This window comes from Xiphophorus couchianus, chromosome 2 (genome assembly GCF_001444195.1).
Source record: "Xiphophorus couchianus chromosome 2, X_couchianus-1.0, whole genome shotgun sequence".
In the NCBI taxonomy this organism is placed as follows: domain Eukaryota; kingdom Metazoa; phylum Chordata; class Actinopteri; order Cyprinodontiformes; family Poeciliidae; genus Xiphophorus; species Xiphophorus couchianus.
Window position 1 is genome coordinate 9,161,619 of NC_040229.1, and position 24,489 is coordinate 9,186,107.

Consider the following 24,489-nt stretch of genomic DNA (forward strand, 5'->3'; position numbering starts at 1 on the left):
GGTTCGTTTTCACAACAATCCAAACCGTTTGAGAAACCTTCAGCAGGAAGGTTCTGTAGCTGAAGGTGAGTGAAGAAGGTATTCCTGAGGTTAAAGGGTCAAACCATCAGGGCTTGAGAGAAGGATGAAGTTGTGAGCTACCGTCGCCATGGTAACACCTGTCCAACGGACCAGACAACGGCTTGATCTTTTTTTCAGAGACGACTGTACATGAAAGATTTCCTTAACAGAACAGAAAGAGGAACGGTTGGATTCCCGTTGGGCAGAAATCCGTTAAAGGAGACCTATTATACTTCAGGTTAGGACGGATCTGTGGTCTATTCAAAACATGCTCATTTTTGCACAAAGTCATTCTTGGTGAGATTTTAGTCAGTTCTGACAACTCTGACCTCCTTTGGGACCTCCTGTCACTTTAAATCCAACTAAGCTGCTGCAGGCCACGCCCCCCAACTCAACGTTTACACTCCCACATAAAAATGACTGTAACCGTACATCTTTGAAAAGCAGAAGTGGAGCCTCCTATGCAACCAACAAGAAGGCAGCAGGTGCTTTCTGGATGGTAAGAACATTTGTCTGTTCCAGCAGCCATTGTACAGTGGCAAAACTGACTATTACATAGTTTGGGTTGCTAAGTAACAGTATAGTGTGACTTAGCAATTAGGGGGCTTTTGAAACAACTTATTTTCCAAAAACATTAACCTATTGCCAAAACACAACAGTTTTTTTAAGTGTTTGGTCTGTTTTTAAATAGAAGTATAAAAATGTGCAATTGTGAATTTTAATTGACACGTCCCATTTAAAAAGAAGACGGAGGATCCTGGAAATGTGTGTTCTGGACAGAAAGAGACCAGGAAGAACTAAGCTGAGGAGTTCCTCTTTTTAACACGGTAGTGGCGGTGTCATGGCACGGGCCTGTGTGACTCTGTACTGTAAACATCACTTGTTAAAATTACGGAAATATACACAACAGCTTTGGAGAACTTTCTCATTAATTTAATGGAATTTAGTCACTTTTTTATCAATGATCAATAATCTACTGATCAGGTTTTATGTTTATATTAAAGCTTATTCAACATTTTGTCCTTTTTTTTCATGTGTATTTTTAAATCTATGAACTTTTCATGCCCTCCTGCCTGAAGCTGACTGCTGCTGTTGGTCAGTGATGAAGACGATGTGATGTTTCCTCCTGCTGCCCTCATGAGGCTGATCTGAGGTCAGATCAGGCGGCGGCAGCAGCGACCGCAGGGTGAGGCTCTGACGATGAGGAGGGATGAACTCTTCCTCACGTCTTTATAAGCCGCTCTGAGTGAAGGCGACGGTGATCAGCCTGAGCAGCTGCAGCAGCTTCATAACCAGGTGAGATTTTTACTGATTTATTTCATTCATTGAAATTTCCTGCATTCAGAAGAATCAGGAAATGTTTTAATTACATTTATGACTTTCTGTATAATCATTAAAAATGCTGCTTGGTCAGAAATTATTTAGAAATGATCAACTTTCCCGATCGAATATATGTTTTTTAATTGATTTCTTCCACTTAATGTGGACGTAGCTCACACTTGGAGTATTGAACTAATGTCTTTATTTGAAACTAAATCAGCTTTTAGACAATAAAAGTTGTGAATAAGAAAAAATAATATTTAGAGCTAAACATTGTGTAAGAAGACAAATGAAAATAAAACCTTAGCTGGAGGGATTTTGGAAAAATAACTGCAGGAACTGTAAAAATTCAAATTAAATTAAACAAATACTTTTTTGAACCCAAACATAATTTAATTAATGGGCTTTGTGCGTCTTAAGGTGCTGAAAGATGGTAAAGCAATTGATGTAATTTGTTACCTTACAGATAAATACAGCTTTAATTTGATTGAGAAAATAAAACTTGAACACACAGTTGTTATTTTGAAGGTTCTATTTATGTCCAGAGGTCCACAGAAAACGTTGTGGCGGGCCGGATGTGGCCCCTGGTCCTCGTGTTTGATACACGTAGATGCAGCGTCAACTCTTCTCTCTGGCCTTCATGTTTCTCCTAGAAAACCTTCATCGACGTTAAACTTTGACTGCACAAAGATTCACTTTCACAACAGTAGGAAGAACCTGCAACTTTTCAGATGATTCTGTCGATGAATCGTATTCAAATGGCACATTCTGCAATTTTTTTCATTTAAGCCTTTTTATGCAATGTTACAATACAGTAAAATAAATAAATTTGTTTTCTTAAATCAGAAAATGTACATTTTTTTTTGCCTAAAATGCCGTATCATAGCATTTCTTTAGGGGAGGTTTGATCCTGGATGCATCTGCAGCTCAAAACATCAACATGTGAAAAGCTACGCCTTAGCAGAATGCTCAGCCCCGTCTGCTTGACAGAATACAGTGTAGCGCTGATCTATTGGTTATTTTTGGGGATTTTTTTGATGAAGGTGATTAATTAGGTGAAGCTAACACTACTACTAGAGGACTTCTGGGTAAAACATATTCACAAGAACATTTTATCTTAAATGCAAAATGTATGCATTTTATGTAGCGTTCTGGTTTAGTTTCTGCTCTGAGTGAGTTATTCTTTCACCAACTGGCCTTTATATGAGGGTATACGCCAGTTAACGTAATCGATTACTAAATTAGTTGCCAATTATTGAAATAATTGATTAATCAAAATTAATCTGATTAATCAATTAATTCCTAGTTTTCAGTTTTCTTTTCTTGTGACCTCTGGTCATGATGTTGGCGCTCTAACAAGGCTCTCAGAGGCTTTGGAAGAGAAAAAGGTCCACAGAGTCACAGAATACTCCAGTCAACGATTAATTGATTGCTAAATTAGTTGACAATTAAACTGATTAATCGTTTCAGCCCACATTGCTTGCAGCTTGGGTGGAGGCAGCATTATGCCTGGGCTCATGGTGCCTGCAGGAAGCGTGGGTCTGATGGCGGACCCCACCCTCAACGCCTCCACTTGGCCCCGCCCCTCTGTGAACGCATCATCCCAGTATCCAATCGGAGCGTACGGCACTGCCGAGCTGATCCTGGTTGTCATGGCAACCGTCTCCCTGAGCGTTCTAACCGTTGTCGGCAACACGCTGGTCATCCTGTCCATCAAGGTGAACCGCCACCTGCAGACCGTCAACAACTACTTCCTGTTGAGCCTGGCGGCCGCCGACCTGTTCATCGGCCTGCTGTCCATGAACTTGTACACGATGTACCGACTGCGGGGCCGCTGGCCGCTGGGGGCCGCGCTCTGCGACACCTGGCTCGTCCTGGACTACGGGGTGAGCAACGCATCGGTGCTGAACCTGCTGCTAATCAGTTTGGACCGCTACCTGTGCACAACATGGCCGCTCAGCTACCCGGTGCAGCGGACGGGCCGCGTGGCGGGCCTGATGATCGGCGGCGCCTGGCTGCTGTCATTCCTGCTTTGGGCGCCCGCCATCTTGTGCTGGCAGAGCGTCGGCGGCCGGCGGGTCATCCCGGACGGACACTGCTACATCCACCTCCTGGCGAGCCCGGCCGTCACGCTGGGCACCACACTGTCGTCCTTCTACCTGCCGGCGCTCCTCATGATCGGGTTGTACAGCCGGTTGTCGGCCGCCAGCCGCCGCAGGCTGACTTCTCTTCAGGCGGAGCAGGGGACGCCTACGACGGGGGACCCGCCGGTGAAAGGCTTCACCTGGAAACGACGCAGCTGGATGGCCAGCAACCTGGGCTCTGATCTGTCTCTGAACCAGCGGGGAAGTCCGGCGAACAGCTGTAAACGCCTGGTAGGTAATCTACCTACAGTACCGAGTATTAGGGCCCTACTAATAAAAATAAAAAAATGAAGTCATATTTCCAGAATAAATTAATATTTAGAGAATAAAGTCTCAATGTGATAACAATACGAGAATAAAGTCATATTTTGAGAATAAATTCATAAGAAAAAAGTCAAAATAATGGGAATAAAGTTGTATTCTGGAAATAAATGTATATTTTGAATAAAAAGTTAGTTATAATATTTTAAGAACAATGTAAAAGTGCTACAATAAAATAATATTTCCAGAATAAATTAATATTTTGGAGAATAATGTAGTAATATGAGAATAAAGTCATGACTTTATTCTGGTAATACTATGAGTTTATTTTTGTATTATTTCCACTTTATTCTCGTAATATGACTTGATTTTCGTTTCATTTTTCTTTGCATGGCCCTAAAACTCTGTCCAACATCTGCGTCTTCATAGCACATCAGTAATTTTTGAATTAGAAGTTGACTTTGCTCCGCTATTAAGGTAAAACTTAAGGTGCTTGTTGTGTGTTTTCATTTCTAAAAGGAAGCATAAAGTGCATTTTCCATCCCAAACCAGACTGGACCGTTTGTCTTTCCTGTTCTGGTAAACCTCCGCCATCTTTGTTTCTGTGTCAATGGCTCAAGATGTCCAGCGGCGCCCTCTACTGGATGGCGGTGAAACTATACCACCAAAAGAAGGCCTGAGCGGACGTTATTGGTTAATCGATTGGAACTCATTTTAATCTAATAAACAATTAATCAACAGTTGTTTGCATCCCTGCTGCTGCCTGTCAGTTCTGAAGGAAGTGTGTCTTCACCAAACAAACTGTCTGTCTCATCAGCAGCCGCTCTCCCGAACCTCCTCATGTGCAGCGGGAGACAAAGACGCCTTATCGATCACCGACCTCCACAGCTCGGCCTCCGCGGCGCTGACCTCCTGCCCCAGCTTCCGGTCCCAGGAGCGGAGGAGGCGCCGGGTGATGGCGCAGGAGAGGAGGCTGACCAACACCATCCTCGCCATCTTGTTGGCCTTCATCATCACCTGGACGCCCTACCACGTCATGGCGGTCATCGCCGCCTTTCATCACATCCGAATCCCCGACGCTCTGTGGACTACGGGCTACTGGCTGTGCTACGTCAACAGCACCATCAACCCCTGCTGCTACTCGCTGTGCAACGTCACGTTCCGGAAAACCTTCTGCTGCCTGCTGAGCTGCCGCACCCGGAAGCTGCATTAACGCTGAAACAGGTGAAACAGGAAGCAGGTGTTTACCGTGACGTATTAGTAGAAAGAAGATGGAGTTAACTTCCGCCAAATAACTCAGAAAATGTCCAAGTCTAAAACGTTCTTCTTTCAAAACTCAGAAATTAGTTTTCTAGAAAATTTTTAGAAAATTTCTAGAAAATTAATCTAAGAACAATTTTTCTAGAAAATTGTTCTTAGATTAATCTGAAAATTTCTGAATTGTAAATGCTATGTAAATTTGCATCAGGTTTTTACCACAGCATATTATTAGATAGGAAAAAATGAGTAAATTTTCTTCAAAGGATTCAATTGTCCAAAAGTCTTACATTTTTTACGTATTCAATTAAAAGGAGCATTTTTGGCCTTTAAAACTCATTAATGTAAATGTTTTTCTATAAAATGTCTGAGATCACTGTGAAAATTTGTGTTTTTTCAAGAATATTTTTGACTTTTCATAGAAAATTTGTGAGGTTAATCTCAAATTTTCTGATTTGTTTCTAACAAATTTGCAACTTTTCAAAGTTTTGTTTTTTTTCTAGAAAATTTCTGAGAATAATCTCGAGAATCTATTCAAAATAATTAGAAATTTGTGTAGACTGTTCGGTCAGGAATTTGTTCAGGTTTAGGAGCTCATGAAGAAAACTTTAATAAATAATTTAAAATCCTTTTGAATCAACAATCTGAAATTGGGAATCTGTTCAAGAATCTGTTCAGGTTTGTAGCTGAAACATTCCCCGTCGTATCTGATCAGTTTTCTGTCAGCCTCACAGAAATCATGTTGCTTTAATAGACAAACACACAAACGTTTTCACCAAAACAATGTACAGCATTTATTTGTTCATTTGTACAAGTCTTATCAATAATCTGTAATTCCAAAAATAAACTTTCCCTCAGTTCAGATGTTGAAGCATCAAACTGTGGATGATCTGCCGGATCAACTTTTCCCCTAAAAACTTTTAAAACTACAGGGAGGAGCATTAAACTACCAGCTACTGAACGAAGGTTATTCTGATCAGCTAAAGCTTAAATCCGAGGAAAACAGGAGAACATCAAATCGGAGCAGGAGTCAGCGAGTCGGACGGGTCAGTTTGAGGACAGGAAGTCTGTTTTGGAGTCTCTGGTTTTAAATTTGAAGAACGGAAGACGATTGTTCAGCTGGCGGAGGAGGAGAAATCCTGTCGTCTTCTGGTCCACTCTCCCTTCTTCAGTTTGATTTCTTCTCCCCTGAAGACGAAAACAAAAAAGTTTAAAGTGGAGCCGAGCCTTGTTGCTAGGAAACGGTAAAAGTATTGATCATGTGACCAGTTAGAAGGAATCATCATTTAATGAAGTCTGAAGGTGGTGAGAGTTTTATTTCTTTAAAAAAAAAAAAACTTTTTTCACTTTTAAATGTGAATTTCGTTTGTCATAGGTTTAATAAGAATTGTTTTTAAAATAACAGATATTTTTTATTTTAATTGTGAATTTTCACCCAAAAACTCAGAAATTTTGAGATTAATCTCAAATTTTCTAGAAAAACATTGGAAAGTTCTGAGCTCAAAGAATCAAACATTAGTGAGAAAAAAAACTCAAATTTTTAGATTCATCTCAAATGTTTTCTACTAAACACCAGGATTAAAAAGGGCTTAAAAAGTTGACAATTTGCAAGAAAATATTTTGTTTAATCCCAGAAAATTTCTGGAAAATAATGGAAATTTCTGGGATTAAACTAAATATTTCTCGAGTTTTTGTTTTGCAAGGTTTTGACTTTTGAAGCTCAGAAATTTCAAAGATTTTCTGTAAAATTTCTGAGGTTTTTCTCACTAATTGCTTTTTACTTTTTTAGCACCAAAGTAAAAACATTTTTTAAGAAAATTTTTGAGAATCTAGAATTTCTGATTTTTTTTGGCAAAAATGTTCTCCTTTATTGCCCCAATACGGCGCTGTAGTTTAGCAGTAAAACAGTTTTTCCTCATTGTTTGAAAGGAAACTCAACATCCTGAAATACGTGCAGATCTATAAGTTAGTTAGTGAACTAATGATGAAGCTGAGACTGGCTGCTGGTGCTGCAGCCGTTGAGGCCTCACCTCTGGTCTTCTTGGGTTTGTGGGAGCAGGGCTTGGACACCTTGACGGTGCTCTGGCAGTCGGCGTTGAACAGAGCCCTCTTCAGCGTTCCTGACCGGCTCTTGGTGTTGGACCCGGTGTCGCAGGAACTCCACGCTCCGAACTTGTACTTACAGTCGCCTGAGAACAAGAAGATACAATTACCGACCCAAAGTGTTCTTGCAATCACAGTCTAAATTTAAAGATTTTTGTTTTCAGATTAACCATAAATGTTCAGCTGAGAGTGTGATGATGTCACACACTGATTTTCTTTTTTATTAAACTGCTTTATGTTCACAGTTTCAGCTCCACATCTACAGTTTGTATATCAAATTGAAGGTTTCTGTTAAACAGATTTCTGTTAAATTGTGCAGAAACTCCACTTTATCTCATTGCTAATATTATATTTCAGCTCCAACAATTTCTTTTCAAACTAGAAAATCCAAGTTTGGAAATCTTCTGCATAAAACTATCAAAATTTAAAAAATGTTTTTTTATATTAAGAAAAACAAAACAACTTTTTTTAAATAAGATTTTTTTAATGTTATTTCCATAATGAAATAAACAAAACCCCAACAAGAAATTTCAACTTTCAGTCATAATTATGTGATTCAAAGTCATGATTTTCTAATAATTATAACTTTGTATATTATAATTTTCACTTTATATCTCATAAATTTGATCTTTAAAGTTGAAATCTTGAATTTGTATCTCAAAAGTATGACTTAATTTTATAATTATAATTTTGAATGAATATAGTATTCATTAATTAATACAAAATATTTTCTGTTTTTTTTCTTTATTTATTTTGTGGTTTTTCACTAACATGTATCCTGTACTTTGATGTAAAATAAATTTCTATTTAAGAAAATTCTGACTTTTATTCTTGTAATTATTCTGATTCAAACGTTGACCACCAGGAGGCGCCATCATTCACTTTACTGACCTTAACTTAATTTCCTAACAAAGTACAGTTATTAACTTTAAAGCTGTTTTCTGTCCCATGGGGGCCCCTCTCCTCCATAAGCCACTCCCCCTTGCGTTAGTGACCCCATGACCCCTGAGTGTGTGAGTCTCACTGATGTCCTTCTTCCAGTTGCAGGGGATCCTGCAGTTGATCTTGTCGGTACGATCTTTGCACGTCGCCTCCCTCTGTCCGTCTCCACAGTCTCCGTGATCCGGTACACATTTCCCGTACCGGGTCTCTGCCACGGTGCATTCAGAGGCCGGTCGGGATTTATCAGGTTTCCCACCTGCAGAGCGGAGAAATGTCAAACCAACATGACATCATTATCATCATCATCATCATCTGTTTTAAACGTTTCTACTTCCTCCAGTCAGATTTCTTGGTTTTAAACTCGTTTGTTGAGCAGTTTCTAAGTATTTTCATGCTCTGATGTCTTCATCCCTTAGACAGGGGTGTCCAAAGTGTGGCGCGGGGGCCATTTGTGCCCGTTGAATGCATTTTTTTTGTGGTCCCCAAGCATAATAGTTTGGGGTCTTTCATTTTAGTTAAGTTTTATTTAATTGTGACTTTTTGTCAAATTCAGTTTTAATTTTAAGTTTTAATTAGTTTTTAATGTGTTTGCTAGTTTTTATTAGATGAATATTGCTTTGTTTTTATTAGTTGCAGTAGTAGTTCTAGTTTCTTCATACTTTGGTTAATTTTTAGGTTCAGAATTCATTAATTAATTAATGAATACTCAATAGAAGAAAACGTTTTCTAAAAATGAACAACCAGCCGACTGGAGTTTTATCCCAACTTTTGCTGTCGGCATTTTGCGGGAAGATTATGGAGCCAAAATTATAGATCAGTTCGAAAGGCTAATAAATAGATTCATAAACATGGAAACGAAAGATATTATATCTATAATTTCAGTATGTAACTGAGAACTAACTTTTATAGTTCCAGTTAGTTGTAGTTTTTCCACATTAATTACCGTTTTTATTTATTTTAGCTAGAATTTTTTTTTTCTCAATTTCAAGTTTTATTGTTTTGTTAGTTTCAATAAAAACCAACTTCAGTTCAAGAATGGTTGATGAAAATGACTTACAACACAAAGTATTTATGTTTTTATAAACAGTCTTTTACAATATGCCATGTTTATCCACAATGTTTCACGGAAATGTCGACTTTGCTTCACTAAAATAAGCTTTTGTTTAAGTTATTAAATTTGTCTAAATATAGCACTTTTCATAGATACTGTTCTTATACTGAGAATAAACATGTTCAATCGAGCCCAAATGAATAAACGTGCAAAATGATTTATAAGTTCTGATCTATGATGAACAACAATAATTCACACATTTAATAATCATTTTAAATCTTTGACTCCTGAATGAAATGGGGCCGATCACAAAGCCTTGAGGGACTCCATCAATCAGAATCTGTTGACACCCGGTCCAAACATGCATCCTGAGTCAAGGCTTAAAGTGCGTTTCATTTGGAAGGGGATTGGGGTCACTGAAAAAAGAAATTCTGAATTTTCTCATAATTCTTCCTCTGTATTCTAACCAGATTTGCACCCTGGGGAAACTATTTTGGTCTCCTTTCAATGAAATGGGACCTTCAGGGATCCGTCAGCCATGAAAAACTGGTTTAAGTCCAACGTGCTCCTCCAGAAAGTTTATTATCCTAATCCACAACTCGCATCGTGTTCACTGAAGCCGGCTCCTCCCAGGTGCCAATCTCCTTTAAAGTCAGAATTTTGATTTAAAAAGAGACAGGATTCTGATAAAGTCAGGATTCTGTTAAAAACGTCAGAATTCTGATAAATTCTGATGAAAAAGATTCAAAATTCAGATTAAAAAAAGTCAGAATCTGATTTTAAAAAGTCTGAATTCCAATAAAACAAAAGGTCAGGATTCTGTCAAGAAAAAAGTCAGAATTCTGATAAAAAAAAAGTCAAAATCCCTACAAAATGTTTTTTATTTACAGTGAAGCGAGAACTGAACCGAGCAGAGTAGCGCAGGACGGCATTTAGAGCTGATTGTGGCGGCGTTTTGTCTCACCTTTGTGATGTTTGGCTCGTTTGTTGGCCTCGACGGCGAGCGTGAGAGCCAGGAGCAGCAGCAGCGTCACTGAGAACAAACTTCGCATCCTGCAGAGACCAAAACAGGGAGGGAGACACAGTCAGGCTCATCAGCCAGCAAAACACGCGGAGATGACGGGGTCGGGGGTCGTCTCCCTGCAGATTACTGAGCTGCAGCTGCTGGATGCGTCAACACAAACACCGACACGTGCACAGATGTACAGTCAGGGGGAAATGCCCCACTGCAGGGATTACTGAGCGGGCTTAATGGGCTCAAAGGGGGTCAGGGGGCCCAAGTCACTCAGATTCACAAAACAGCGAGAGAGAGTTCACAAAGAGACACAAAGCACGTTTACAAACTCAGAAAAATGGTTTATAAAGAGACAAGGCTGGAAAAGAGCGACCCGATACGCCGCAGAAAACTTCCACAAGAGACGGAAACAAAGAGGCAATTAACTCCTGAAAAACGATTCTGAAGAGATTAAATGAACACAAACAGGGCTGGATTTCACTGCATAAACAGGCACACATCAAATAAAGCTCATAACAGGGGGAAACTAAACTAAATTCATCCCAGTTAACCTCAACAAGGTAACTCAAAACAGACACAAAGAGACGGATGATTACTAAACACCGACTCAGAAAGCCTAAAATATTCTGCAAATATGACATAAAACTGGAAACAAGTTAGAAAAAAAGAAAGAAAAACAGACCGATGATTACTAAACACCGACTCAGAAAGCCTCAAAAGAAACAAAACTGCAATAAACACATGCAAATCTGACATAAAATGGAAAATTAAATGATGTGAAACTGGAAAAAAACCCAGACACAAAACACCTTCAGAATCTCGTTATGTTTTATAAAGCAAAACAATAAAATCCTATAAACTGACCCAGAAAGGCAGAAACATCGCAGACAGAATCAAAGAGCATGAAAAACGCAGAAAACATGTCTGCAAAATTCACTAAAACACAGAAGCAACACAACACAACAAAAAAACAGCCTAAACAGGGAAACTCAGTAACAGCATTAATTACAAAGTGTTTTTATATAAAATACTAAATAAAACCAACAGAAAATACAACACACAGGAAGACACTCAAGGGAAAAATTAGTAACAATCCAAACTTTTTGTCAAACAAGAAAAACAGACTGCTACAGTCTCGATCAGAGAAAAGCAAGAAAACCTAAAATCAGCCATGGAGGCAAACTATTAAACCTGTTAAGCCTTCTGATTGATCAGAATCAGGATTTTAGTACTGAATTCGGAGTATTAATCGAAGCAAAAGTTCATGAAATAACTGGATTGATGAGATTATGGAGGTGAGGCAAACTGAGCCTCACCTGGGATTGCGCAACCTCTCGTTAACTGCACTATCTGCCATTGTGAGAGCATGTTCCTGTCTGTACGCCGCCAGTAAAATGGTTAAAAACCACTTAATATATGAACTGATTTAACCATAATTTAGATTATATGATATAATGTACAGTGTTTTTTGTCACCAACTGTGTGTGTAACGTGTTTTGTGTGCTGAGGAGCGACCAGAAACGGCAGAGATCAGATTAGAGGTGAGGCAGGCAGTTCTCTGGCCTCATGGCAGGGGGCGCTCATGATCCCACACATTGTGACTCCACAACGGCAGAGTAAGAGACAGTAGCAGCGAGCTAGCCATGGAGCTAGCCACGGAGTTAGCCACAGAGCTAGCCACGGAGTTAGCCACGGAGTTAGCCACGGAGCTAGCCACGGAGCTAGCCACGGAGTTAGCCATGGAGCTATCCACGGAGTTAGCCACGGAGCTAGCCACGGAGTTAGCCACAGAGCTAGCCACGGAGTTAGCCATGGAGCTAGCCACGGAGCTAGCCACACAGTCAAGTGCAGCGATATATTTATAGTTTTCTCCTCTTACCACATCAATCACTTATTAATAATCACAAAATAAACATTAAACCTAAAACCATATCACTGCAACAGATTGAATGTTCTGCTCTTGGTGTGGGAAATATCTGAGTATTTTAAAAAAATTTTTGCGTCGTTGTCAGTTGCTATGGCAACGAGTTTGCGCTGCGCTGATACAGAGAGCGGGAAAGAAGTGGTTTTGAGTTCTATAACGGTTTCCCCTTTGCTGTGGAGTACAGCACAGAAATTAATAATATCTACACGTCCAAGTTTGATTGAGTTAACGGAATTATTCTACAGCGGCAGCGCGAATATGTCGAAGAATTGTCTTTTTGTAAATGAGCTGCTAAATGAGCTAACGGTAGAGAAACAACTGACTGCTACAGAAAAACGGGTTATCTGCCATCAATGGTAGCCATACTAACTAGCATTAACATTCATGGCAGGATCTGCATGCAGAGGATGATTGACAGCACTAAGTCCCGCCTCCTGGTTCTAATTGGTTGTTTGTAGTTTGCACTGGGAGAAGACAGAGGAGTTTGATTTTTTCATAGATTATCTGTCTGATACCAAACCATCACGACACAGTTTCAACAAATATGTAAAAAACTATTTTTTTTTTATAAACGTTACATACTGCAGCTTTAAGTCAATTATTCTAACATATTTTAGTCTAAAAATGATTGAAAAACAGAAAACTTTCAAGATTAAAAGTACAGTGCGTTAAAAATACTCCAAAAAATACTTTTTTTTCTTTTTCAAAAAAGTTACTTAAGTAAATGTTAGTTGGTACCCAACTCTGGTACCTTTTCACTTTTATTTGAGTCATTTTATTATGAAGTATTTCTTGTCTTACTTGAGTAAAATTTCTGTATTTTCTGCCCACTGAATGAAAAACAAACATGTTTTAACCAAAAATCCACCAGACACAGACAGTTTCTGTTAAAGTTTCTGAAGTTTTTTTTTTTTTTAAAGAAACTGATTTGGAAGAAATGTTCATTTGCCTGATTTTGTTATTTTTTTGTTACTTATATGAATTATTGTCATTTTGGTCCTTAAAATACCAAATTTCCATTTAATCTGATAGTTTGGTCCGCCTGATAATGTCATTTTTAAATATTAAATGATTGATAATTTGATCAGTTACTCAGTACTTGAGTGGACTTTTTGCGTAATGAGTAATACGGCTATATTTTACTTTTACTTGACTAAAGTATGTTGAAGTAGTGCTGCTCTTCCTCTGTATAAAGCTTTTGGGTACTCTACCACCAGAAGCCTCCTGGTGACGGTTTCTAACAAAATAATCTGATTTTTCAGCTTTGAAGCCTCCTGTTGTCACTTTAATCTGCTGAAGGCTCCGTCCGGCCGGACCAGATGGTCCAAACTGGGACCGGGTCAAATCTCCTCCTCCTCCTCCAATCTGAGGCAGTTTAAACCCAATAATCTGAGCGCGGGGGTAGCTGCAGGATTATGGAAGTGGGCTAATGTATGCAGAGCGTGTTGCGCCGCCAGCACACGTCCTGATCCGTGTTTCTGCGGGACGATGGATGCTTCAGATGTGAGCTGGCTCTTTGTGCTGGGAGATGACAGACTCCTCTTTCATGAGAGCTCTGCTTCTCTTTCACATGTCAGCTGGCCTCCTCGCTCCTCCTGCAGCCTTTCATCGAGAAAGAACCGGCTCTCAGCAGGCCTCCAGTCTGCTCCCTACCAACGAAGAAGAGGAAGAGGAGGAGGAGGCCAGGGCAGCTGAAAGAGCTCTTTAGATTCCCACTCAAAAGAATACTGATTCATTGGAGCAAAACAAAGCCTCCTCTAGCCTGGTTTCACTTCTCTAAAGCTCAACACAGATTCCACGCCACCTCCGAGGACCCCAAGCTCCCCCACTGATCCTGGGGCCTTCGCCTTCGTCCCTGAATGGGAGCCGATTAGCATGAGAAAACAATCAGATCTTCACATGAAGAAAAGGAAACGGGATGCTCCCTTTGGTTGGAGGGCAGGAACAACATTTAAAGAACTTCCTTCAGGAATCCCGAGGTTCATGTTGGAGAGAAAAAGGGTCCCCCCGAAAAAAAGAAAATAAAAAACGCCACAAGAGTCCCACGTCCCTAAAGATCCTGATCCAGGATGCTCTCAAAACACAACATCTGATTTCTGAAGTTAGCGTCATCATTCCTGATCTCCTTCTTCTTCTCCAGCTAGAAACTTGAGTTTCCGAGAGGAAACCATATTAGTATCAGTCAGTTTACGATTAACTGTCGATTAATGATTCATTATTTTCACATTTGTTTCAAAAGATTAACCAATAATGTCCGTTTAGACCTTCTTTTAGTGTTGCAGTTTGGCCGCCATCCAGCAGAAGGCGCCGCTGGTCATTCTGAAGCACAGACTTTAATACAGAAACAAAGATGGCGGCGGTGCCATACCAGAACGGGCAAGAGAAACAGTCTAAACAAAGCCCAGTGAGCGATGAAAAATTGACTTTAAGCGGTTCTGTTTTGAAATATCAACACCTCAACTCGTTAAGTTTCACGTTAATATTGCTTATTCAGCTGTGCTTCGTCAAATAATTACTGATGTGGTACGAAAAAACAAATATGATGCTAATTAACAAGGTGTGCAGTGAGTTAATGCACTTAATAGAGAGAGGAGCAACCAAACATCTGCATGAATATCTCTCTAATCGTGACGTATTAAGAGTTTAACATATTTTATTCTTTCCTCTTTTATTTTTCCAGGTAACCGATTTGGTTCCTGTTTTGTTATATTTTATAGGCCTGTCTAATTTTAAAAATGTGAGTAAAGAGCAATTTCCAGTTTTTTTCAGTTAGCATTTAATACACAAAATAATGTTAAAATTTAATTATGGTTTTAAAATTTAACATATTATGAAAAATGTAGCTTTATGTGATGGAAAGACAGTCGGTAATCAGAATTTTAAGAAAATGGCCGCTTATCAACTAATTATTAAAATGAATCGATTAATTAATTAACTCAACTTCATCCTTATTGAGAAATCTTTATCTGATTAAAGGAAAAACACACAATCTGAGTCCAGAAGGTCAATTAAAAAACATTTTATCTCCTGATTGTTCAGACGGTTCTGCAGGTCGATGAAGATCCGACTTTAGGCTCTGCAACGGATCTTAACTTTGGCTTCAAATTAAAAAGAACCAGTTAATGTTTTTCAAAATACAAATAATAAAAAAGGCAAGTTTTTAACCAATTTTTTGGATTTTTTCCTGCAGTATTTGTTCCAAATTTCCACACAAAAAGGACATTAAAAGTAATATGCTTTTACACTGGAATCTCTCTGTGTGATCTTTCTTTTACATCCTAGAAATAAAAACAAAACTTTAAAAACTACTTTTCAAAAATAGAAATGTTACATTTGCGGTTCTAAACGAGTTTTATTTTCTGTCCTGAGAGGAAAATGGCTCTTTAGGAAGGAAAGGTTTTACATTCCTGATCTAAACCAACATTTTCCAAGAGTTTTTCCTCAGGAGCAGCTGCTCAGTGAGTCAACATGCACAGTGAATATTTCAATCTTCTAATTACTGGAGAGAGAAAAAACCTCACCGGGAGGAGCTTTCAAACTGAACACAGTAACCCATCCCCACTTTGCATTCATTTTTAATCATTACTTTTTCCTTCATGTCCATTTTATCGCCATTCTTTCACTTCTTTCCTTTTCTGACTGTTTTTTTTCCCTTTTAATCACAATAAGCATCATCAAACTTGAGCCAAATCAGTAATCAGATCCATATCTGAACACATGATGAACAAAAGAATCAACAATTAAAGCGGAAAAACTAATAAATTCCTCTAAAACGAAGCTTTTCTTCCCTGTAACCAGAGATGTTTCATTTAAAATGTCATCCCGCTGATGAACTGGGTGATAAATGCGGGTTTGAATCCGGAATGAAACCTGAATCCAGAGCCGATGGAAAAGCTGCAGACTTACGTGTTAAACTCAGAGGAGACGCCTGTCGCGCTGTGGAGTCGTAGCTTTATGTCTCTGGTTCAGCCGCAGCTCCTCAACAACCCCTCAGACACGCACGCGCGCGCACGCACACACTTCGTGCACGTGCACGCCGCTGAGTACCGGCCTCGCGGTGACGTCGCAGGCCGTGACGTTGCAGCGCACTTTAATTGACGGGAACGCCCGCTTGATAAGCTGAGTGAAGCTGACACCCCGAACTGAACCGGAACTAAGTTCACTAATGATCCGGAACCGGCTCTGGGATCCGGTTGCTCACCATAGAGACACCGGCAGCAGTCTGTGATCACCCATCCTGATGAAGAAGTACTAGTTCCATTGATTATTTCACTTATAAGATGGGAAAAATTTAATTTAATGGAATTGTTGACTTTAAACAAACCAGTATATCTTGTTGAGAAGTTACATCCAAGTTAGTTTTGTCTTATTTTAAGTGCATTAAGATATTATTACCACTAGAATATAGACCAAAAACACTTGGTAAGATTTTGTGTTTTTGCAGTGTGTGAAGCACAAAGGTGGAAGTGTCATGAAATGTCACTGAAGTTGTATGAGATAATCTATCTGGAATCTGGAAAACACTTTTTCTTCCTTCATTTATATATTTGTTAAATTAGTGAAAGCGTGGTCAGTTTTTACAGCAGGAACAGGTTTCCTGAGGCTGAGAGCGATCCAAGCGAGTCATTTGTTTAGTTTTGTTGTTTCTCAGATGTTTTCTGTTGTGTCTGAAGGATCTTGCCTGGTTTTCCAGAGCGTCTGCCTCAACCCGCCCGGATCCCGATGGCTCAGTCATGCGTTCGGCTCTTTGTTCCCGTCTGCAGCTGGGAGCAAAGCGCAGCAGGAGGCAGCCGGGTCATTCAACCCTGGAGGAAAACCTGTCATTACTCATGTCTCCCCCTCCAAATGAATTCCTGAAACATTCCCTTTAAAATCCCAAACAGGTTTGGACCCATCGTCCACTCTGCAGAGCCCGGGATGTTTCACCCACTGTAATCCCAGTTTCATCCAACCTGACTTCACAGCAAAACATTAAATCTTACCAATTTGTTGTTTTGTTTTTGGTCCAGTTTCCACTGCAAATATCTTTGTATGCTGTTACATTTAAGTTAGTTTTGCCTTATTTGCACAGAAGAGGATTAATTATTAAAACAATTACTGATTTTAATCTCAAAGTTCATTTGAGATTAAAATTCTTTTTATTTTTTCAGAATTTAGAGCTTTTCCTCAAAATTTTGATTTTAATCTCAGAAATTTAACTATCATCTCACAATTCTATTTTTTCCCTGAAAATTTGGATTTACTTCTAAATTCATATTTTTTTCCTCAGAATTTTGATTTTAATTAGAATTTTGATCTCAAAATGTTTATAATTTCTTTCTCAGAATTTTGCCATTAGTCTCACAATTTGACTAATCTCAGAATTGTGTACTTTTACATGTTTGTTTTTTATTCTCAGACACTTGTCATTTAGGCTGAAATAGGGGAACATTCATCAGTTTTGCTTCATGAAAACCAAATAATTTTGTTGCCGACATGCTTTATTGCAGGTCATTCAGAAATGATGAAACCAAACAATCCTTACATGAATATCTTACAGTGATAAGAGTCTCCTGACTGACGTAGAAGCTCGTTATAATCATTTGTGCTGCTTTGGCAGAATCTGGATTCGGCTTCTTTTTAACAAACTAAGGGCTTTGCGAGTATTTACAGTCCACAGACATCAAAACAAAAGCTCTCCGCTGTAACAGACAAGTAAAACATTAAAAACTGATTACAGGCAACGTGAGTTTATCTCTACAATCTGATCATAAATATTTAAATTCATCGCTGTCTACATTAAATATCCAAACATTTATTTGTTTGCAGTGAACATCCAAAAGGTCACTAGAAGTTTAACAGAAGACACGTTTTGCTTTATTGGATATGAAAGCTGCAGAAACATGAATGCTGTCGCTGTGGGTCGCCAGCAGCTGCGTCGCTCTCTCTGTGCGTCCTTGTGGCTCGAAAATAAAAACTAGTTTGAGTTTGTTTTAGTGTCCACGAGCCTTTTGTGTCGCTCAGTTCGGCCGCGGCACTGAGCTTTCTTCAGGCAACCGGATTCATCAAGACGCCTCGTCTCTCATCAGTTAAAGCACAAAAAAAAGAAGAAGAAGGAGAAGAATCCATCTGGCTCCACTGCAGAGAGGATCTGTTCAGTTTACATTCCGACATACGGAGCTCTGCGGAGAACGAGAACGAAAAAATAAAAAGAACAACAGAGTCGGCAGGAGAAAAGCGTCCGGGTCACACCGCCGTCTCCTGGTCCTCTCTCTGGATCATCTGGTAATGTTGGCAGTTCTCCAGGTAGTTGGCCAGTTCCTGGTCGTCGGCCTTGGCGGCCCGATGTTTGGGAGTGTCGCCCTGAAAGACGAGAGCAATGGGTGGCTTTAGTTTATTTAAGGATTCCTATTAGTTTCTACTGTAATATTCTTCTTCTGCAGCACAAACATTACAATAAAAATTACACTATTACATGTGAGTATTAGGAACATCCTAATATAAAAATTTAATTATGAAAATAAATTGGTAGTAGAATAAGTCAAATTATGAGAATAAAGGTGAAATAATATAAGAATAAAGTCAAAATACAAGAATAAAGTAACATCTTGAGAATGGAGTCATAGTATTAAGAGAATAGTCTTCCTACAAGAATAAACTCATAATATGAGAATACAGTCAGAGTATTATAAGAATGAAGTCATAAAATGAGAATAAAGTTGAAATAATATGAGAATAAAGTTATAATATTACGAGTTATACTGTTAGAAGAACAAAGTTAAAAGTTGGGATAATAATAATGAGAATAAAGTCGGAATGTTATGACTATATTCTTATAATGCTATGACTTTACATATACTTACTTTTGATATATTCAGAACTTTATTCTTGTAGTGTGACTACTCTCTTAATTTTTTTTGTAGTTGCCCTAATACAAACTTTACAAAAAAAATAAAAATATGTCACAAGATTTCTTAAAAACAAAAAATCAAAAATACAAACCAGTCACCTCAACAATTTAAAAGTATTAAAAACAAACAATAACCAGATTTTTAAGGGTCTTTTTAAACATTACATGATCACCAAGATGATTTTTTGGGAGCTTAATTTCTGGGCCCAGATAATGTCAAAGTAACAATAAAGGCTCTTCTAATGTTAAAACCATGAAACGGAGAACAGATCTGTCTCCAAACAGCAGAGCTGGGATTTCCTGGGCTAGTAGTTATTAGTTAAGCCAACTATTATGACAGGAACGGGTAATTTACTAGGTATTGGCTAGGCTAATGGGTTAGCTAACAGCTCGACTTACTGCTATGGTAATAGCCGGGCTAACTATAATGGATGAGCTGACTGTTAGACAAAATGGCAGGCTAACAAGTACTATTTAGAAATGACTTGGCTAATGGCTGTAAAAAAACCCCTAAGCTAACTGCTACGTTAATGGTTGTGCTAACTGCCAGAGGAAATGGTGAAGCTTTACAAGCATCTGCAACCAGGTGCTAATAGATAGCTGGATAAAATGATACCCAATAGCTAGCCTAGGCTAATATCTGCGACTAAAGCTAGGCTAACTGCTATTGCTAGCTGAACAGTTAACAACGTACGTTAGTAAAAGATTGGGTGATTAACTGTTGAGCCAAAATCTAAGGTAATGGTCATATTAACTAAAAGGCTAGCTGTTGGGATACTGGCTGAGCTTCAAGCTACGCTAACAGGCAGGTTAGCAGCAGAAATGTGTTTTTCCTAACACTGGTGAACGATTAAAGATAAATTAAGAGAGAAACTTTAAAGCTAAACCTAACATCCAGGAGCTGGGAACCGTTCTGAACTCGAAAGTTAAAGATAAAGTGACAAAATCTGATCTGTTCATCTGAAAACGTAGCTTGAGGCCAAACGGACGGACGGACGGATGGATGGATGGTGTGAGAAATGAGGGAGGAGAAGCCTCTCAGCCGTCTAAACTCCTGCGGTGAATTCCCGCTCAGCACCAACTATGGACTCTAAATAACACATAAACTCTTTATTTGTGTAGCGGAGGAGAGAAAGCTCAGATTATGGGCTGTTTCCTGTTACCACTGGCTTCACCATGGCGACGGTGAGCCAAGGCTTTTGTGTGTTGAGGATGAAGCCCGGGGAATCCCGTGGAGCTTCGTTTCTCACTGACACACAACATTAATCACTTTATAAAAGTGGGTCAAATACTACTGGAGATCCATTTAAAGTGCGGAGGGACGGATCGGGCTGGTGGCCGCCGTCCTGCCAGCAAAAAAAAAAAAGAAAAGAAAATGGCTTCATACAGCAGGAAGCGGTTGCTGACCAGAAACTAAATCTTTACCGATAATTTGCTGACTCTGAGTTTGAAAAGAACCAAAACATTTCCAGAAAAGCTCACTTAACAATGAACAGACGCAGATAGAAAATCAGGGCTAATTCACATGCAGCCAGATATCTGGGAATAGGAATATATTTGTATTTGTTTTGACCTTTCATCCACACAAAAACTCTGTTTTATATCACTAAAATTATTATTTATAAAAACTCTGACATGGAGATCTGAGAAAACAAAGATTTAAGGTTCAGCACATTACAGTTTGCAACAAATAATGCATCAATACATCCACATTTTGCTTTTATATGATTTTTCTGATTAACTTTATGTTCTAATATGCTGTTTAAAAATAGTCCAACCTAGTTATCTGTCCAAACAAATGAACCTCCTGGCGCCAGGTTTAATTACAAACAGGAAGTCATGATTGATTTGACGCAATCTGATTGGCTAGCAGGTTTTAGCTTAGCGCTGCACTGCCCCCTATGGGTTTGGCATGTTAAAAGCAACTTTTGGGGTCAGATTTGTGGGGATTGTTGTAAATTTTCTGTGTACTTTTTATTTTTTAAGTGATGTAGTAGAAATATTTGGTTTTATAAAGACCCGTCTACCTGTGTGTAAAAGGCTTTAGACTCACAAACACTTAACGATTTTCAGAAAAACAATCAGAAAAAGACAAAAACGAAGGAGATAATCTGGGCAAAGACAAGTAAAAAATAACTACATTAAATTAGCACAAAATAACCAGAAAATGGATCAACCAGAACTTTGAAAAGAGGAAAAATATTTAAAACTTATTAACCAAAATTAATGCCATGTTTTTTGTTTGCTATTTTTCCCCGTCTTTTCCACTTCTACTAAAAATATCTTTGTGATTCTAGATTAAATGAAACAATGAATTTTAGAGAAAATAATAATAATAAAAATGAGAAAATAACTGCCAAGATTAAGCGAAAAATAAAGTATCTTTTCCATTTTTTGTTGCGAAACCACTTGGTTATGTTCCGTTTATTTTTTCTTTGTCATAAATGTACCATTTTTAATGTGCACTTCTTTTTGGTTTGTTTATTTTTATTGAATTATTTTTGTTGTTCCTTCTCTTATCTAATTGGTTATTTGTTATTTTGTCGATCAATACCTCCGTGTGTTGGTCTGTAATGTTTGTTTGGTAAGTAGCAATTGGTGAATAAATAATAATAAAAAAACCCAAAATGAAAACAGGGTGACAGAAAACAATAGAGAAAAATCTACCAAAGAGACAATCTATAGGGAGGATAAACAAATTTCAAGAACTGCAAAACTCTTCAGAAATATATCAGAACAGACAAAAGATTTGAATGACAAATTCAAAAAGATGCTAAGAAACAACAAATTGATGAAAATGTACATAAGTCTAAAAAAATCCCTCAATTTGTCTGCAAACTGAGAAACTGAAAACTTTTTCTAAAGCAGAATAATTGAATTAACGTTCTGAAGAAAGAGTAGTGTGGTAAATCTGACTTTGTGCTCCAGGTGAGTTTACCTGCAGGTCCGTCTTCATGAGCGACGCCCCCGCCTCCACCAGGAAGTGACAGATGCTCCTCTGGCAGAGAGCGGCGGCTTTATGGAGCGCCGTCTCTCCTCTGGAACAAAACCGGGGAAAACGGATTCAGTTCCTGGAACGTTTGGACTTTGTTAGGACAGAACAAACACGAAACGTCAGGACAAAGTGGACTCACGTCTCCGTCTCTGCGAGGTCCAGGTGGGAGGCGGGAACTGATGGGAGAAGAAAACAAACTCAAGAGACTGAAGCTACAAACTCTTTAAATATAACGATGAATGTTTGATGAAGTGATGAAAAGGAGGAGAAGCGATCAGTTGAAACTGATGATGACAAAACGATCTAAACAATTAAGTTTTTATTGTTTTATTCAGGCTGAGGTGAAAAACCTGCAGATGTTTTACTGCTTCATTTTTATCTGATCACAACTACAAAGGCCTCATAAAGTTTTTTTTTTTTTTTTTTCCCTCCAGCGGGTCTTTTGTGGGCTCTAGTGTCCCTTATATGACAGTGGGCTGACAGGAAACGGGGAAGAAGAGGGGGGAAGACATGCGGCAAATATCGTCGGGTCCGGGAGTCGAACCCGTGACGGCCGCGTCGAGGACTCAAGGCCTCCAAATATGGGTCGCACTAACCGCTACGCCACCACGGCACGCCCAGGCCTCAAAGTTGGAGGGAAGATGAAAAAAAGGGGAAATTTTAAATTTCAAGTACCGCCCTGGGCAACTGCCCATACAGCAGATTTAAAGCCCAAACTGCCACTCAAGATTTTCTGACAGCTGAAAATAGGAGCGCTGTGAAGCAAAAACAGCGGACATGTTCTGCTTTTGTTGCCATGGTGATCTCCCAGGTCTAATCCCAACCATGACCGCTAGTTTTCTGATTCAACAGCGGCTTTTGGGGCGTCTCACCGTTTTCGATGAGGTACTTGACGATGTCTTTGCTGCCGGTCTGGACGGCGTGATGCAGCAGCGTGAAGCCGTCTGCGTCCTGCAGCGCTAACTCCGCCCCCTGCTGGTGGAGCTCCGTCAGCTACAGGAGGGAACAGACGCATTGAGAGAGAAATCTGCATCATTTACAACATCTTGTACATAAAAAAGCTGCTGAAGTTCTGCAGTTAAAACAAAGCTTCAGGTTAGAGTTTGGTGGAAGGAAAAATATTAACCTGGTTCACAGAGAAAAATATTCATTTGAGGTCCAACTAATCAAAAAAAACCCCTAAAAACCTGGGAATTTCACTGAACTGAAACTCAGGAGTTTTAACTAAACTAACTTTAATGTAATAAGGTTAAAATGTGCAAAAATATAACAGAGAAGATGCCTCTAATGTCGTTCAGATCCTGGTATTTTATGATCTATTTAAAAATCTATACCTTACTTTGTAGAGGAATATAATTATATTAATAGTTAAAAATTATGTTGTTTGGTTGGTTCGCACTAAGATATGTTTTAACCTAAAAGAAATGTATTGTGTCAAATGGACTGGATCAACCTGACCTATAATCAGGAAGGAATTCAGATTTGGAGAGAAGTGGAATAGAAATCTCTAAAGAGAGGAAAAGTTGTTCGTTTAAGCTGTTGTGCAAGAAAGTTCTGGTGCCAGACATTTCCTTGCTCGCCAGCAAGGAACCGGGCCGAAGCTCGAGACGTGGGAAAGAACCTTTGTTTGGACAGATAAGGAACAAACAATTTGACTAATAGAACCTCTGAAATGGAGCAGATGTTGAGGTCAAGACGCCTCTAATTATTCCAGGAGGTCAACTCATAATTCTCGGAACTTCCAATACACATCCAGTGTAAGACGGAGCCAGAAGAGGACAAAAAATGGAGGAGAGCAACGCCATTGGTCGAGGCTTCCCAATACACACCAGTGGAGCTGGGACTCCATACAAAAACTGAAATCAGAAGTAGAAGGCAAGAGATTTTGGATTTCTGTGACGATGTGAATGTGATGTTTTGGTTCCACAGAAAAATCTCTTCCCGTTCGACTATGAGCAGAAGGAGTTACGAGTCTACGAGTAATTCTTTATTTATATATTCTGTGAGTTTAGGCACCTTTAGAATCCTCTATAACTTTTAACGGAATTATCCCAAACTTTGTAGAAGTTTGATATTGTTAGTAAAAGTTAGACAAATTAAGCACTTAAGGGCTTTGTGTAATGTTTAGACAATACTGAGCATTAAAATCGCAAACAGGTGAAACCTAAAACTCTGATCTAATGTCTGAATCCAAGAAAACCAATGAAATGCTAGAGAAACTACAAAAAATATCTTTTAAATTTTTTTACACTAAATATTAGCAAAAAACAAACAAAAATATATTTACTCGAATATGTATGAAAAAAACAAAAATAAAAACTGTCAGATTGTAAATAAATGTGATCCTTTCTAACTTTTTAAAAATTAAATATTTGCAAAAAACAAAGAAAAAACAGTATTTTTAAAGTTTTGGATCCAAGAAAACCAGTAAAATTGCCTTTTCTCTCAACTCCAAAGCTAAAGAAACTAAAAAAAATAAATAAGAGATTTGATACTTTCTACTTTGTTTTAAAGTTTTCCCACTGTGG

At 38.8% G+C, this 24,489-nt stretch overlaps 3 protein-coding genes across 6 annotated transcripts in view; 1 reads left to right on the forward strand and 2 right to left on the reverse strand.

The window, feature by feature from the left end:
* The first annotated feature begins 1,792 nt into the window (after positions 1-1,792).
* On the forward strand, positions 1,793-5,363 carry chrm4b (cholinergic receptor, muscarinic 4b). 2 transcript variants are annotated; one of them, XM_028030423.1, is made up of 2 exons: positions 1,793-3,755; positions 4,606-5,363. In XM_028030423.1, exons 1-2 carry the CDS (start codon positions 2,886-2,888, stop codon positions 4,996-4,998), a joined length of 1,263 nt encoding a protein of 420 aa, XP_027886224.1. In that variant the 5' UTR covers positions 1,793-2,885; the 3' UTR covers positions 4,999-5,363. The 2 variants fall into 2 exon arrangements, with proteins under 2 accessions (XP_027886224.1, XP_027886220.1); XM_028030419.1 differs by having other exon boundaries at positions 1,794-3,755; positions 4,603-5,363.
* A 448-nt stretch (positions 5,364-5,811) lies between these two features.
* On the reverse strand, positions 5,812-16,151 carry mdkb (midkine b). The gene is made up of 5 exons (XM_028002375.1): positions 15,984-16,151; positions 10,103-10,191; positions 8,170-8,343; positions 7,073-7,231; positions 5,812-6,230 (listed from the first exon to the last, which is right to left on the reverse strand). Exons 2-5 carry the CDS (start codon positions 10,188-10,190, stop codon positions 6,211-6,213), a joined length of 441 nt encoding a protein of 146 aa, XP_027858176.1. The 5' UTR covers position 10,191; positions 15,984-16,151; the 3' UTR covers positions 5,812-6,210.
* A 1,385-nt stretch (positions 16,152-17,536) lies between these two features.
* The window catches only part of dgkzb (diacylglycerol kinase, zeta b), a 58,631-nt gene continuing 51,678 nt past the window's right edge, over positions 17,537-24,489 (reverse strand). For all 3 annotated transcript variants that reach the window (XM_028039232.1, XM_028039224.1, XM_028039213.1), the window contains 4 exons: positions 22,834-22,954; positions 22,101-22,137; positions 21,905-22,004; positions 17,537-18,419 (listed from right to left, as the gene is read on the reverse strand). In XM_028039232.1, coding sequence (XP_027895033.1) covers positions 18,303-18,419; positions 21,905-22,004; positions 22,101-22,137; positions 22,834-22,954 — 375 coding nt within the window. In that variant the 3' untranslated portion in view covers positions 17,537-18,302. The remainder of the gene's footprint in view (positions 18,420-21,904; positions 22,005-22,100; positions 22,138-22,833; positions 22,955-24,489) is intronic.

Bases quoted from the DNA above. Each gene is read 5' to 3' on its own strand.
- chrm4b (XM_028030419.1), top strand. From the start codon at position 2,886: ATGCCTGGGCTCATGGTGCCTGCAGGAAGCGTGGGTCTGATGGCGGAC. The intron at 3,756-4,602 runs GTAGGTAATCTA...CTGTCTCATCAG, and splicing joins CGAACAGCTGTAAACGCCTG to CAGCCGCTCTCCCGAACCTC.
- mdkb (XM_028002375.1), bottom strand. From the start codon at position 10,190: ATGCGAAGTTTGTTCTCAGTGACGCTGCTGCTGCTCCTGGCTCTCACG. The intron at 8,344-10,102 runs GTGAGACAAAAC...TCCGCTCTGCAG, and splicing joins ACGAGCCAAACATCACAAAG to GTGGGAAACCTGATAAATCC. The intron at 7,232-8,169 runs GTGAGACTCACA...TCTTGTTCTCAG, and splicing joins CAACTGGAAGAAGGACATCA to GCGACTGTAAGTACAAGTTC.